The sequence below is a fragment of the Protopterus annectens genome, chromosome 6.part0 (assembly GCF_019279795.1).
Source record: "Protopterus annectens isolate FY-2018-M chromosome 6.part0, PAN1.0, whole genome shotgun sequence".
In the NCBI taxonomy this organism is placed as follows: Eukaryota; Metazoa; Chordata; order Ceratodontiformes; family Protopteridae; genus Protopterus; species Protopterus annectens.
In genome coordinates this window covers 735,322,255-735,339,388 of record NC_056737.1, presented here as the reverse complement: position 1 = coordinate 735,339,388, position 17,134 = coordinate 735,322,255, and the positions used below count along the sequence as shown (strand labels likewise).

Below are 17,134 nucleotides of genomic sequence, written 5' to 3'. Positions count from 1 at the left end.
AAATCTGTCGGGAGGTCAATGACCCGATAGACCAGACAGCCTCTGAAGATACTTCAATAAATACCATTCGGTGTAAAAAAGGTTCTTTCACACCATGTGATCATCTCAGACAATTCACCAACCTTCCACTGCTACCATACACCACTTCATGCACCTCCAAGTTCCTACCATCCTCCTATTCTACAAGGATTAAACCTAAACAGACCACACCACATTTAAAACAAATCCCCTCCTATCTCTGCAACAGACTCTGATAAATGCTGCCCACTGTTCTTATATCACTGTAGAGATGGTCACTCTCCAATTTCACATATATAATACATCAGCCTATGTCCCAAAGAAGCTAAACCTGCCTTAACTGTACACTTTCAGCCAATCCCTATACTGCCAATCCTGAGTAAAATTCGTAAGAAACTCATACTTAAAGCAATTCACCAGCAACCTACATCATCACCACCCAGTCTCCCAGCAGCAGCACATATTCTGGTCAGGAAGGAGCACCGTGACCACACCCTGGATCCTGACACACCCCCTAACCACTTATGGGCACAGGCAACCAGATAGGAATCCTATTAATTGATCTTGCCCTCCAGCCTTTGAAGGTGGATCACACTATTCTATTATCCTACCTAACTGAAACAGACATTACCTACACCTATAGGCTACATAATGGCGGTTGGCATAATAGTTAAGGTGTTTACCTTACAGATAGACACAAGGTACAGGGTTTGATTCTCACATGGGGTAATTGGCTAGTCTTGAAATGGCTCAGAAGGGCAGTTAGCTTAGTACTAAAGTATGAACCTATAAGACAGAAAAATGTATAGTTAAATATGACATTCAGCTGTAGTAATACACAAAGCATTGCTCTACCATGGAATAGGTTAAAGAGATAATTATTTAAAATAAATAGATCTTACCCTCACCAAGAATCTTACCCTCACCAAGAATGATGCCACAGTACAAAGACAAAATGATCAGCTTTAACAATTGGCTCAATTACTGGTGTCATTCTCAGGGGATCCAATGTCTGTCTGCTTGGGATGACATGCTTGACAAGCCACGCTGCTTCGCAAGGGATGGCTTGCACCTGTCACCCCTGGGCTTCCGGATATTGGCCAAGGCTCTTGCCACTCCCATAGTGCCTTTTTTAGGCAAGGCTCAAAAGACAAACCCACCTCCCTAGAAAACACAAGTGGAAAAAAACTAAGGGTAATGCTGCTCAACGCCAGAAGTCTAAACCTCAAGATGCACGCTCTCGAAGCCCTCCTCAGTATGGAGAAGATCGATGTCTGTGCAGTGACTGAAACCTGGCTCAAGGCTCCTAAGAGCACCCTAGCACTACCAGGTTATACCTCATATTATGCTTTTCGGCCTCAAAACTTGGACCGAACCACAAAAGGAGGGGGAGCATCCATATTCATCAAAGATACCCACACCTCCACGTTAGTGGCAACGCACGAAGCATTGGAGACCATCCATGTGCAACTAACCATGGGCAAAACTGCCCTACAGTTTGTAGCATGCTACAGACCACCCACTCAAACCCAGGAACCCCACTCAGCCTTCCTGAAGACACTGGAGAGTATGAATGTCTCTCCAAATACCATCATATTGGGAGACTTCAACTACCCAAACATAGACTGGGAGCATTACTCAAGCCCCAACACCCTAGCCCAAAGGTTCCTAGAATTCATAAACTCAAATGTGATGGAACAACTAGTCACCACTCCCACAAGAGGAGATAATATACGAGACCTGATCATCACAAACATGGGGGCACAATGCTCCACACCGGAAGTATACCCCTCATTGGTGAGATCAGACCATAAATTAATCTCACTGGAAATCCACATCCACGCCCCCACCCCCAGCACAAAAGACCACAGTGAAGAATTTCTCAAAAGCTGACTTCACACTTCTTAAGACTGAAGTGGTATCCTTCAAGGCCCCTGGGCCAGTGGAAACCACAGCCCACACCGCTGAATCCTTTATAAACGCTTTCTACAGACACCTTCAAGAATGCATGGATCATGCAATCCCAAATAAAACCAAGACCCATTTCCCCAAAGGCAGGCATCCTGTCTGGTGGACCCCAGCCATTAACAAGCTTTACAACAGGAGGAGGAAGCTACTACATAACAGAGCAAAATCCCCAAAAGGGAAGGCATCTCTGATCAGTTCTAGCAAAAAACTACGATCACTCATAAAATCATCCAAGGCCAACTTTGAGAGAAAAATCGCAAAAGACACTAAAGACAATCACAAGGCCTTCTTTAGTTATGTTAGAAACCTGGGTGGAAACTCCCAGATATGCTCAGAGTTAGTCCAAAATGACAAAAAATAAACTGAACCCACAGACATTGCCAACATACTGGCAGACAGGTCCAGTGCAAATTTCTCCCCCCCCCCAAAAGGAGAAATATCTATCCCAGCAGAGTATAGCCTCCCTGACATCTCAGATGCCCAGGTGAGAGCCACCCTCTCCAAAGCTAAAAACACAGCATCAATGGGACCAGACGGTGTCCCGGGTTGCGTGCTACATGAACTCCAAGAGGAGCTAAACCCGCACATAAGGCTGCTGTTTAATCTTAGTCTTACTACAGGATACCTACCCAAAGAATGGCGTACAGCAACAGTAGTCCCACTCCACAAAGGAGGTGCTTCTACGGACCCTGGAAATTACCGCCCCACAAGCTTGATGAGCCTGGTCTGCAAAGCTATGGAGAGGATCATTATGGAACTCATAAACAAAGACATTGGGGACCTACAGACACTGGATGCTACCCAATTCGGCTTTGTCAAGGGCAGATCCTGCCTTTTGAACCTGGTCGACTTTTTTGAAACAGTCACTAAGGCCACTGATGAGGGTAAGGCAGTTCACACAGCCTACCTTGATCTTGCAAAAGCCTTCAACACAATACCCCACTCTGGCATCATAGACAAGCTCACCAGCTTAAATGTAAACTCATATGTCATAAGATGGGTTGCAAACTGGCTCAAGGACAGAACCCACAAGGTGAGAATTGCTGGAGCCATGTCAGACTCTAAGCCAGTCACAAGAGGCGTCCCACAGGGCTCGGTCCTGGGACCCCTCTTGTTCAGCATTTATTTTTCCGAGGTGCAAGCAAACATAGGAGGATTGTGGCTGACAAAGTTCGCAGATGACTGCAAACTGGGCGCCATAATTGATACTCCAGCGGACACAAGCATCCTTCTGAAAGGTCTCATAGAAACGGATAACTGGTGCCAGAGCCATGGCCTTAAACTGAACGCCAAAAAATGTATAGTCATACCCTTTGGGAAAAACAAAGTACCCACAAATTACCACATAGGTGGTAATCCATTAAGTACGGAAGTAATAATCAGTGACCCAAGTTGACAGTAACCTCTCATTTGACACTCACATTGCCAAGGTGGTTAGGAAGACCTTCTATATTACCCACCTTATCATGAAAGGATTCACATCTAGATCAAGAGAGGTCATTGTGCCCCTATACTCTTCCCTTATCAGGCCCATAATTGAATACAATGCCCCATTTGGGATGTACCTTACCCGACACCTGCAGCAGTTAGAAAGACCCCAAAAGTACCTCACCAAGAGGATCAAGGGTCTCAAACATATGTTATATGCTGCCCGGCTGAAGAAACTCCAGCTCTATTCAGTCGCATACCACCTACTCAGAGGCGATCTATGCCTGACGTACAAGGCCATGTCCAATCCGGAATTAATGGACATGCTCCACCTCAGAAAATCCAAATCCACCAGAGCCATGAGAGCGAGAGATTTGAACCCCAACACAGAAATAAATAGGACGTGCTGGAGGGACAGATTCATAACCCAGAGGCTCCCTACACTCTGGAACAGAATCCCAGTCCATGTTAGGCAGAGCCCCTCACTGACTCTCTTCAAGAGAAATCTTGACGAGTGGATGGGAGATCATAGGTTTACCCCAGGGGTCATCTTTGTGTCACTACTAGACAGAGGCACAGTAAACTAAACCCTAAACGGGCATAGTATTCTCATTCCAAGGGGTGGCGAAAGCCACACACACTCTGGCTAGGCTTATAAATGCCCTAGGGCAGATAGCCTGGTATGAACCTATGAACTATGACCCTTAGACTGGTTCAGCATAAAAATTAGCTCTTGCACTATAAAATCAAATGTCCCATAAAAGCTCTACACTCACCGCCTCTCAATTTCTGTCAGCAAATTTCCTTCCGACTCACCCTATCTGTAACTACTACTGTACACAGATGATATGGTCTTCTATATATACCCAAGCTACCAGGCATTCTGGATCAACTTCAACTTGATGATCTAGCTCTTAGCAAATGGTTTACTTCCAAAAAACTCCTTTTAAAGCCCAACAAAAAAGGATTTTGGACAATACACATTTGAACAGAAAAAAAAAAAAAACTCATCAAAGATCAAGACAATGACAGCATAGAAGCCATTGCCAACTTCAGATATCTTGAGATCTGGCTAGATTAAACTCAACTTTCAAAAACATTGACAATATCAGACTAAAAGTCAACTATCTACTCTTCTGGGACTAGACACTATATCTTGCTTCCTTTCACATTCAGCCAGATCATCCATACGTAATGTCATCTTTTTCTCCCAATTGGAATAATGCTTACTATTTATTAAAATAATTCTGCAAAAAGACCACAGCCCTACAAACTATTTTTACTAAAATCTGCCATTTCAATGCTAACGTCCTTTACCAAGATCACCACCCATGTCTCTAAAGAAGACAAAATGATTGCCTGTGAAATAAAAAGCGGATGATCTTCTTGCCGCATTACGATTAAAACTTCATCAGGATACTCTGTCCAAACTAACTCCTTGGAAAGGCACTCTTGCAGCCTCAGAAGTCTATCCAACTAAGGCCCACTACTCCATATCTCCAAAGCAAATCTTCATTACTCGAATCACAGCTTGTTTGTACATCCCCTAGTTTATGGGAAACTCTTCTGCTAAAGAAAGCACATAACACATTTCACATACACTGACTTTGCTGGTTGAAAATTCTGCTTGTAGTGGCTGCATTTGAATATTCAATTGTTTATGGATCAGCTAAAAGATAAAGCATTATAATGTGAAAATTTTCTCTCAAGAACCAGAGAAACAAATGTTAATGAGCAGCAAAACTGACAAAAAAAATTACGTAGCTATGACATATTCAATAAACATACACATGGTTTTACATGATTTACTGTAAAGAGATATACCAACCGAAATATGATCCGTTACTGAATCTGTATTTAAATGCTCTTTTGCCAGTCTCTCAAATTCCTTTGCATCTTCATGATTATTCTGCAAGAAAACCATAAATAATTAATTCAGTTAACATTATAAATGCACAATACAAGAGCTACATAAATGCAAAAAAAACTGAATCAATACTGCAAAATATCAACTGTTAACAACTGGCACAATCTACAGGCATACTGCTCATCAAAACTGTAAGATGACCACAATAAATGTTTCACTGGCATAAAAACAGCAAAGAATACAGCTCATACAGAAATATTGACATTTTGCTCCATGACCACTCAAGGGATAGCTGCCTTCAATTAGTATGAAAAGAGAATGCTTAGAGAACTTTAAAAGGTTAAAAAGGCAATTGTCACTCACTATAATTACCAGTTATGTACTTACCATAACTTGGTATCTGTGTTGTCCTCTTCTCATTTTGCTTCAAGTATGGGTCTCGGATCCAAACTTTGGATCAGCCTCAGCCACCTACCACAGACTAAAACTTCTAGGCTCAAACTCCTCCCCTATCTGTAATCCTCTACATCTCGCCCAACCTCCTCAGAGTTTGCTGTCCCCAAAGCCAAGGGAAAAAGAAAGATGACCATGAACTCAACCTGGAGCCAGGGTTTCGGACAAAGGCCATCTAGAATCTCTCGAAGCATATCCAATAGGAGGGGGATGGTTGGGCGGGAAGGTGAAGCAGAATGAGAAGAGGACAACATAGATACCAAGTTATGGTATGTACATAACTAATAAATCTGATGATGTCCCTCTTCACTCTGCTTCAAGTATGGGTCAGAGTCCCCAGCTACATAATTTCTTGGGCGGCCTCAAGAAGGATATGCCGGAGCACCAATGAACCAAAGGACATCCTCTCCTGTACATGGCATCCACTTTATAGTGGGACACAAAGGTGTGAGAGTTAGACCAAGTTGGCTGCAGCACAAATGTCATCAACTGGAATCCTAGAAGAAAAAGCAGCAGACGCAGCAATAGATCTCATCAAGTGAGCTTTTGGAGGACCTGACAACAGCACCATTCTTTTCATACATGAAAGCAATACAGTTAGTAATCCACTTTGCAACTGTCACTTTAGAAACAGTTTGACTCCTACGATTAGGAGAGAAGGAAACAAATAACTGTTCCGACTTCCTAAACTCTTTGTCCTATGGAGATACAACCTAAGCTGCCTGTGAACATCCAAGGAATGCAGAAGGTATTCTCCTTTGTTAGAATAATTAGAATAGAACACTGGTAACAGAATACTTTGGTTGATATTGGAAGATGTCACCACCTTTGGCATGAAACAAGGATTAGTGTGGAGAAAGGCAACCTATCCTTATGGAAAATTACGTAAGGATTTTTGGAAGAAAGTGCTTGCACCTCAGAAACCCTTTTTGCTGATGTAATTGCAACAAGAAAAGTGGATTTCCAAGACAAAAACTTCAAGTCACAATCCTCAGCTGGCTCAAGGGGACTCTGGGTTAAGGCTTGCAGAACCAGAGTGAGATCCCATGGAGGCAGAGGATCTTTAAGAGACCTCAAAAGAAAAATCCCCTTCAGGAAGGATTTACATAACCTAGCAAAAACAACAGATCCTGAAGGCAATCCTGAAAGAAAGTTGGAAAGAGCCACTAACTGAAGTTTAATGGTAGCAAAACTAGAACCTTGCTTATATAAATATTCCAAAAAATGCCAGAATAGAGGGAGTCGGAGAAGAAAAGGGATCAATGCTACTGTTGACTGCCCAAATGGAGAACCTCTTCCATTTACTCTTGTATACCTTCTTAGAAGATTGTTTCCGAGAGGCCAAAAGTATAGCTCTGACCAGAGAGGAAAACCTGGGCCCTCTAGCAATCACAGGAACTGGAGAAACCATGCAGTCAACTTGAGAGTATGGAGGTTGGGGTGGCGTCCTAACATCAAGTGAGAAAAGAGGTCCAGTTTGGGTTACAGCATCCATGGAGGATGTTTGAGATGAAGCCAGAGGAAGGGGAACCACACCTGATGAGGCAGAAGGGGGCAATGAGGATTATCGAGCTCTTCAACTGTTTGGCTTTTTGAAGAGATCTTGGGATCAAAGGAAGAGGAGGATAGGCATAGAGGAGCCCCGGGGCTAACTGTGGACCATAGCATTCCTCGGGGAGCCCCCTGAAGGGGGAATCAGAGTGAAATAAGTGCTGCATTTGTTGTTGTAAGGGGACACAGAGGTAGCAGCAGGGAAGACCCCCCCCCCCAAACAATCAAATATCTTGTTCGCCACTGATTGATTGACGGACCACTCTTGAAGCATCAAGAATAGACCTACTGAGCTTGTCTGCTAACATGCTGGATTTCCCCAATACATGTGTTGAAAGAAGAAAATGGTTTGAAGAGATCGCCCATTCTCAGACCCTCGTGGCTTCTCTGCATAGAGGGTATGAACAGGTTCCTCCTTGCTTGTTTGATGTACCAGACAACAGACACGTTGTGTGACTCGCAATAGTCCCTGGAGGAAGGACATCCTGAAAGGCTTGCAATGACAGAAGAACTGCCCTCATCTCCAAGATGTTGATAGGCAGACTGGTCTCTGAGTCCATGTGCTTTGGACCATCTTCCCCTGGAAATGCTCCCCCCACCCTACATGAGAAGCATCAGTGGTCACAGTGGTTGAAGGTAAGAGAAGAATGAACAGACTGCCGATTGACAGATTTGCTTGAATCCACCACCTTAGATGGGACCTGCAAATTTTGTCAACCTGATAGCAGTAGATTGGGGATGATGTAGAATGGATCATTGAACAGACAGTGTCCACTGAAGAATGCACATATAGTACCTTGCCAGTGGAACCAAAAGAATGGCAGCAGCCATAAATCCCAGAGCTCTTAGAATCGACCTGGCTGTAGAAGATGGAAAAAGCAGAACAGCTTGAACTTGGGACTTCAAAGTGTCGCTGCAATGTTGGGGCAAAGCAGCTATTTGAGTAGAAGTGTTCAGCTGTACCCCCAATGAACTCTAGGTTCTGAACCAGCATTAGTTGCAACTTGTCCACGTTTATACTGATGCCTAGAAAATGAGACGACTGGTAAAAATAATCCCTGGCCTGACAAAAGTTGATGTGGAGTGGGGGCAGTCAAGAGCCAATAGTCCAGATATGGGAATATCTGAAACCCTTGCAGTCGTGGATGAGCTACAACCTCTGCCATGCAGTTGGTAAACAACCGGGGGGGGGGGGGCCTTTGGTAAGACCAAAGGGCAGGGCTCGAAATGGGAAGGGACTGGGTCCTAGATGGAAGCACAGATGACTTCTAGAGCACCTGTCTATTTTTATGTGATAGAACACATCCTTGAAATCGACTGAGCACATCCAATCATCCTTCCTCAGCAATGAGAGTATGGACTGTACCATCACCATCCAGAACTTGGTCTTCTTCACGAACAAATTGATATTGCTTAGGTCCAGAATGGACTGCAGATCCCCTGTTTTCTTTGGCGGGACCTCTTGGATGACTTTTCTGCAGTAATGCGGTGATTTCGGCTACTGCCAACTCCCTCTGACTGGGTGGAACATTGAGGAGTGTTTTGAGAACATTTGGAGGAGGAAGGGAAAAAGGAATGTAGTAACCTCTGGACATTATTTTTCACACCCAAACATTTGACATGATTTGGGCCCAGGCGCTTGATTGCAGAGAAAAATTACCCCCAACTTCGTCCAGAGTAGGACAGCCAGGCAGCACTTCAGGAGCACTGAAAGGGCTTGTTAAAATATTCTCTAGAGCCTTGGTTCTGCAGGCTCCCTCTGGCTCTAGGGCAGCACCTCCCATTATAGGCTCTTCCTCTGCCTCTGGAGGAGAACTCTCCACATTGGTCAGGCAAGGAACCTTGAAACTTATGAAACCAAGTTTTCTTAGCACCCCTTTGACTCCTGCAGTAAGTTCGTTGGGGGACAGAAAACATACTCCCTATGGCAGACAAGGTCTTGCCTTCTTGCTCACAGTGGATCAGAGTATCCTTAACAGATGGTCCGAACAGCGAGCAGGTATCAAAGGGGCATTGACAAATGATGCCTTAAGGGGCTCCAAGAAATCATACAGCTGCATCCACGCATGACAGCGCATTGCGATGCTGGCTGCTCTAGAAGAACCCTCTGCTGAGTGTGAAATAAGTCTAAGAGAAGATGGCTACAGGAGTGAGTGACTAGCTTAGGGGAAATTTTGTCAAACTCCCCCTTGTGCATAGACTCACCAGGAAACCAGAGTTTTCCTTGATAAATTCTCTCTAATGGAGAGTCAAGTGTGACAAGTAATTGAGTGACCTGAAGTGCTGAGGCATAAGTGCACTTCCCATACCTATCCATCGCTCTGGATTCCCTGTTCGGCGTATGGACAGTGGATCTCTGCTGGGAGAGCTCCTCCTTGGTAGCAGTTACCAGCACCCTAACATCAACAAGAATACACTTATCCCAGAAAGCATGGTCCTTGGGGGGGGGGGGGTGATAGTATCCTAACTGGGTGTTTAGGAACGATTTCTATCATGTCTGCTCCTTCCACATCCGACTGGTGACCATGTCAAAGAGAGCGTCCACCGAGGAGACCACCCAAGATGAGGACAGTCCCATCCCAAAGGCCTCCAGGAATACAGATTCTGCTGAAGGGGTTTTGAAGTCCAGCCACCCTTTACCTTTAAAATCTCTGATATGTTGGCAAAGGAGACATCGTCCAGTGGCATTTTGGGGGGCCCCTCTCCCTCGTAATCTGTATCCTTGGTGAGGGACTCCACAGAGGAGTGCACATGCCTCCTATTCCATGTCCTCTTCTGTGGAAAATCCTCCATGGGATACTCAGGGGTGGAGTTGGAAGAGGAAGGGACCACCTCAGGTGGAACAGGCTGGAGGGTCCTTTGAGACAGGCTGACCCTGGGCAAGAGTGGTACATCCAAAACCATGATCCAGAGGAGGAACACGGGGTGAAGCACCAGTTGAAGTGTCCAGGACTCTTCTGACAGAGAACACCTTTTCCAGAGCCTGAAAAGCAGAGGGTCCAGGAGAGATACCACCAAGCTACCCTGGAGCCAAAGCTGCCAATGAAGACAAAGGCAGTCCACCAAAACCCCGACTCCCAGACCGAACCGGACCCGAACTGTTGAGGACTGAAGCTCCAAAGAAGAGGAGAGACTGATCCAAAAGCAGCAGAGCTGTCCCTCTCCCCTAGGATCCAGTCGGCATCCCTGATCCAGGATGCACTCTGATCTAAGGACCTTGGAGCAGAGGCCGTCACGGCAGCTGTCTGAGTAGAGGAAGCAAAGGCCCTCTGATTCGACCCCAAATCCCGCGGGAGACTACTGTCCTGGGGCTATGAAACCGCAAGTTGTATCGGAAAAGGAGAAAAGGTCGCAGGTTGGGCAAGCTCGGATTCGGGAGGGGATGGAACAGGAAAACCCCCATATAAATCTGAGCCTTGATTATGGATCTAACCATGCTGTCCACATCAAGATAGTGGCTTCGAGAGGACCTGGAGGAAGCCACCAAAGACAGACGGGAATGTCTGGAGGTCTGCAGGATCTTGGAAGGCAGTGTGGGAGAAACCAAAGTGATGGATCTCCCTGGAGACCTAGAATATGATTGCAGATCAGGAGACTTGCAGATCAGAAGCGGACTGCTTGGATCCAAGGACTTCGGATCCAAGGCCGTGGCAGAAGTGGAAGGCTCACTCACAGCCATCAAGTCAATTGGATCTGACTGACCCAATATAGGCCTCTGAGCCAGCGTGGTCATATCCGAAGTCTTTGGAGCCTTAGAAGGCGGGTATGAGGATGCCCTTGGCTCTTTGGGGCATCTTTTCTTAGCCTTGGAGCCGAGAGAAAGCTGGGAGGGGGGTTAAGACCCAGGAGAAGTAGCGGGCAAAAAACTCTTCAGGATATACTTGCTCTTCTTTTTCTGTATTGCTCTGGGGATGAACCTCTTGCAAATGCTGCAAGGGGTATCCAAATGAGTAGTCCCCAGGCAATACACATAACAGTCATGAGCATCAGAGTACGGGATTTTCGTGCCACACTTGGAGCATTTTTTTAAAGCCGGTTGGTTTCTCCATTACTGACAACCAACAAACAGCAATATCAACTAGCAATTAATATAAACACAACTACAACAACAAATAAAACTACAACTAACCTCTACACAGGTACAATAACAATGCGTCACTAATCAACTAAGAAGAAGAGAGGAAAGAAAGAAGGGTCGAAGCCTGAAAGAGAGGGGAAGAGTAAGCCTAACACACCTCAAAAAACTCGATGAGGGGAGAGAATAAATATTAGAGAGAAAATAAACCACAATAATTAAACTAGTAAACTTTAAACAAGATAGCAATAAGAAAAGAAGGAATAAGAAACATCTGAGCCTGATAGACACATCTGGGCACACTGGTGGCAAATGAGATCTGAGGAGGCTGGGCAGGATGTAGAGGATTATGGGTAAGGGAGGAGCTTAAACCTGGAAGTTCTAGTCTGTGGGAAGTGGCCGAGCCAGATCCAGGGTTCGGATCAGAGACCCATATGTGAAGCAGAATGACAGGAACAACATTAGATCTGCAGATGTCTGACTGCAGGTGTGTGAGCACTAAAGTGTGAACTTTCAATCACAATTTTTAAGCTCCTCACAGCAGTTCTCATTGGAAAAACTAGCTCTTTTCCAGAAACTATTCCTCAGCAATGGTGAAAGATGCCCATAAACGAATGGGAAGAGTCTCCCTTAACTCAGCTCTGACATGGAAAAATGCAATAAAAAAGAACACTTGGGATTTAAATTACCTCCTAGAGAATGATGAAACAGTATGTAGTTATGCTAACTGAGATGCTTTCAGAGATATACAGATGCTGCAGAGGTTCAGATTAAGGCTACTACTTTGACAGTACTAACAGATCTGCCCACATCTGTACATCTTTCATAGGAACTGCTGAAAGCTCACCTAATCAAATGGTCTTTTCAAAGTGTAAACTTCTCTGTGCCTGCTTCCATGGGGCAACCAAATATGCTGTGTGCTTGCCCCCTTGCTTTCCGGTAATATATGTATTACTTAGCAAAATTATGATGATTCATGTACTAAAACTGGTAACTTCTCGAAGAAAAAATATATACATCAGTATAATTACCCTCTTAAAGGAACATCTACATAATTAAACTGCTAGAAATACACTCTATGAAATCAAGGTGCAAAACATCTCAGAAACTGAAGCAGAGAGAGAATAGAAATGCTGCAAACACCCTTGCAGCAAATAATAAGGTGAAGTCCTGAGATGTACTGATTTACAGAAGACTCAAAAAGAGGCAGTAAAACTCATAAATGGGTTGCATTAATGCATCACAGACTGACAGGAGTGCAAAAATATCATTGCAAGCTTACTCAGTAGCTCTCCTGAAGTAGAGAGATGTCAGACAGAGAACCGACCTAGTGACAAAATTACTTAAATACTCAGAGGAAGTTTACAATTTCACTATCAAACACTGTAATGGAGGTGACATGGGAGCCACTAAAGAGAGACTCGGGACACCTACAGTACAAATGACTAAGTGTCAATCCCTGCTGGCATCACTGTTTAACTCATTAACACCTCTGTGGTGTGGAATCTCACACTTCTAGCAACCTACATACATCCTTGTACTCCACAGCATATCCTGAAAAATAAACTTAAATGCATAAGATAAACAAATGTAAATATTTTGTGAACAATAAAAGGCATTACAATAGTACGAATGTCAATGTTATCAGTAAGGCGTACTCTTTACAGTGATACAGTTGGTGAATCAATACACTTGCAATAAATACTATTTTATAATGCAGACAAACCCAGAATTACATTTTTTGCTAAACTTTCACAAATAGTCATATCTTGGAAACTTCCCAAGCTAAACATATACTGTTAGAACACTTTTGTTAAACAGAAGCAAGTTTTCATAGGGAAGTGAGAACTTCCTCTCTGAGTGCATGTTTATTGACATATTTGCAGAAATATGAAAACATATGCATAACTGTACAATCAATACAAACACTGAATCTCTCTCAAGATGTGCAACTTACAGTACAAATATCAATGACAGTTTGTCAACTACACACAAGGTTTCACCTAATGTCATGTAATATTTTAAACCACTTGTTTTTGAAGTACATATGAAAATATTATTACCATAATTTCAACAATTATGTTTTCAAATACAGTGTGATACAAATGGACACAAAATTAATCTTGCTGTCTCCCAACATGACATTCCACACCATACTCCTCAATAGCATGTAGGTCTCTCAACTTTGAAATATGAGCAGACATATGAAAATGTGTACAGTATGTGACAAATCGTGAATAATTTCTCTACTGCAGTACATTGCATATTAATAGTCTCAGTTATTAGCCGATACATTCCTTAGTTAAAGAAGCTGGACCCAAAAAGGTCTGGATGCCATAAGGAACTACAGGTGTGAATTTTAGGCTTGAATGAGTTAACCTCCTGTAAAAAAGGATAGAACTTGAAGGGCATGTATGAGGCTTCCAGTTGCTAATCAACAGGGAAAAAAATAGCTCAACACAGGACTCAATAATAAATGTGATTATACAAATAACTACAATAAGGTACAATGCAGTCTGTGCAGAAACAATTCCTGTTACAAACCACCTGTAAAAAGTTGCATCAGGTACTCTATTATAAAGGTTATGTGTTCTATAATAAATCTTCATCTTCCAAGATATCCTGACCAGCAGTTAATAATTATGTAACTACTCACTTGTGAAAAATAACCTCTCATCATGGGAAGGATTCCACACAGATGTCTGACACAAATGACGACAAAGGCTTACACAGACCTTCTGGTGATTTTCCTCCAGTTCTTGTCCAAGTGGAAACATCAAAAAGTCTGACAAGTCAGAGAAGCAAAAGCACCACCAAACTCTGAATGTTGCTAGTTTCTTTAGAGGGAAAGTGGAAAATAGAACTGCTGGTTTAAACGTCTTCAAAACAAATACGCCCTTGCCAATCAGAGGATGACAAACGCATTCTTACCTATCAGTTAATTTGAGGGGACCCACCTCGGTGAGTCTACAAACTAGTAAACATTCTTTTCTGTTCCAACACAGCATATTTCTTCTTGGAAGCCTCACCATTTAGGGACACCATGATACGATGTGATATCACACAAGTTATTAAAGCGTATTACACCATAATATGCTGTCATATCATACAATGCACTACAACAGCTCAACTAGCTTCTGAAGCCATCAGTTCAAACCCAACCATTAAACGAGCATGCTTCCTGCAACTGCAGAAAAATAGTGAAGATTTGACACCCATTCTGTTGAAAAGTTATTATACATATGACCAACCTAAGAGGAACTCAAAGAGTCAAAGCTGGATCAAGGACCAACATAGGTTGGTTCTTTGATGACAGTCGGAGTACCTGGCCATAGGAATAATCACTGCATCTTCACTGCAAGAGTCACTGAAAAGGTTAATACTGGCGGCCCAAGATAGTGGGATACATACATTCTGGTTTACAAAGTCCATTAAACATATGGGAGAAACAGACAAATGTAGGTTTTGTAAAACTATATTGGAAACGGTCACACACCTTGTTGCTGGTTGTGATATGATATACTAATGCCAGGAGGACTGTATACTGATAGGCATAATAATGTGGCAAGACTGTTTCACTAGGGATTGTGCAAACATTATGGTACTGAAGTGGCTGAAAAAACACTGGAAACATGAGCCACAAAGCATCACAGAAAATGCTTAAGTTTATATCACATGGAATCACCCATTAACAACAGTTCAAAAGATAGATGCTAGAAAACCTGATATAGTGGTCCATGAAAAGAAGACAAAAGTAACATTGATCAGTGAAATCGCCACACACAGTGACAACAGTGTCCTGCATAGAGAGAGACACAAAGTCATAAAACATCAGGATCTGCAGGCAGAAATTACAGCAACGTGGAAGAAAGATACCCGGACAGTTCCAATAGTAGCAGGAGCAACGGGAATCTACAATCATATTTAGATATGTTACCAATCCATGTAACCTCGTATGAATTGCAGGAGTCATCATTACTGGGCACAGCGGGAGTTGCAAAGAGCACTTTTGGCTGACATCAAAGATTGAAACAATACTAACCCATGAACGTTAATCATACTTTGACTTACGAATGGAGTCCATTCCCATTGTTAGAGAAAAATGCTTCTCTCATGATTATTCTACACAAAATGCATATTAACTTACAATTTCTTCACAAATATGTTTAATGAATTATTTAATATTTGTTCATGTTAAAAATGATATGTAGTATAGATGCATAATTATGCAAACCACAAATACTTACTGTAGTTCTGTGTGTTTCACAATTGCATTCTAATATCAAGCTGCAAGTGTATTAACAGATGACTGAATGTAAAAAGAAAGTAGTGCTGAAGGGGCTAAGAATGTTATAAAGACTGGTTTCTGAAAGCAAGAATGAACACACTGTATGTAAGCTCTGACCTTCCCGGACTGGGATGGATAGTTGCATGGAATGTTGGGGATTTAGAATGTACTCGTACTAAAATGTACAAAGTCAGGAAACAAGACTGATTAACAAGTTAGATGGCTTGTGTTTTTCTAATAAAAACATGATTGTTCATGTGCAGAAATCCTATTTGACCATATCAGTATTCTGCATACATGATACGGATAACAAAAGTAAATAACTGTGTATTTTTGCTGCTTAGAGAGACTAATTTTTACTTGTGAATATAGTCTCCCAGCACTGACATATGTGGATTTAAATAAAGAGAAAATGTTTTGCACATCCTGAAGAGTTATTCGTGACTCAAGACTAAAGGTAATTAATGTTATTTATGTACATTTTAAACTGCACTTTAACACAGTCATGGTATTAGAAACCCAGAAGATTTGGAGAAATTAAAAAAAATTAGAGTCATGCTCACTAATGGTGCCAGTTCATAGAGTATTGATGGTGTCAAATGTTCCATCACTACACAGTACCTCTGTCTTTAAATTTGCTGAATAGCTTGTACTACACAATGCGCAAGTGCAAAAGTATTGAGAACAATTAAGTTAGCATAGCATCAACTGCAATCTTTTTTCCATATCTGTGCAGTCTTGGAGTTGGTATACACAAAAGTGTGTGTTGGGTTGTGGGGATATCTCCCTCAATCTCCCACAAAGGGATGCAGGGTGTTATCTTTCCCTGCTAAAAAAGAAGTTATGTACTTACCATAATGTTCCATCTGTGTTGTCCATCTTCATTTTTCCTTGACATATGGGTCCAGTTCCGATATCGGAACAGACTCGACTGTTACTACAGCTCGTGCCAACCAAAACTTCTTGAGCTTCACCTCTACCCACAATCCCTCTCTCCCAATTACCTCAGATCGAGTTTGCATAGAATGTATAGATAATAGATGAGGAAGCCCGAAAGAAAACCATATCTGCTAAGCTTTAAAGATCACAATAATTTTAAAGTATATAATCTGTTCCACCAAAAAATATTCAAAGGACAGGGGATGGAGGGAGGGGGAGTCAAGGATAAATGAAGATGGACAACACAGATGGAAAGTTATGGTAAGTACATATCTTCTTTATCTGATGTTGTCCATCTTCATTTTATCCTTGACATGGGACAGAGTCCCCAAGCTACCTTAGATCTTGGGAAGACTCACAGAAAGATATTCCTGAGCACCACTGAGCCAAAGGATGCTCTTCTCCTAGAGACAAAGTCCAATTTGTAATGAGTAATAAAATGTATGGGGAGAAGCCCAAGTAGCTGTTGTACATATATCATTCTCTGAAGCTCTAGATTGAAAAAACACTGAAGTGGCTACTGATCTTTTAGAATGGGCTTTCATGG

At 42.6% G+C, this 17,134-nt stretch overlaps 1 protein-coding gene across 1 annotated transcript in view; it reads right to left on the bottom strand.

Moving 5' to 3' along the window:
- KTN1 (kinectin 1) overlaps positions 1 to 17,134 on the bottom strand; it is a gene marked incomplete in the record, with an annotated part of 2,305,074 nt that overhangs the window by 538,468 nt on the left and 1,749,472 nt on the right. The window contains 1 exon segment of the mRNA XM_044074427.1: positions 5,243 to 5,323. Within this exon segment, the coding sequence (XP_043930362.1) occupies positions 5,243 to 5,323 (81 nt within the window).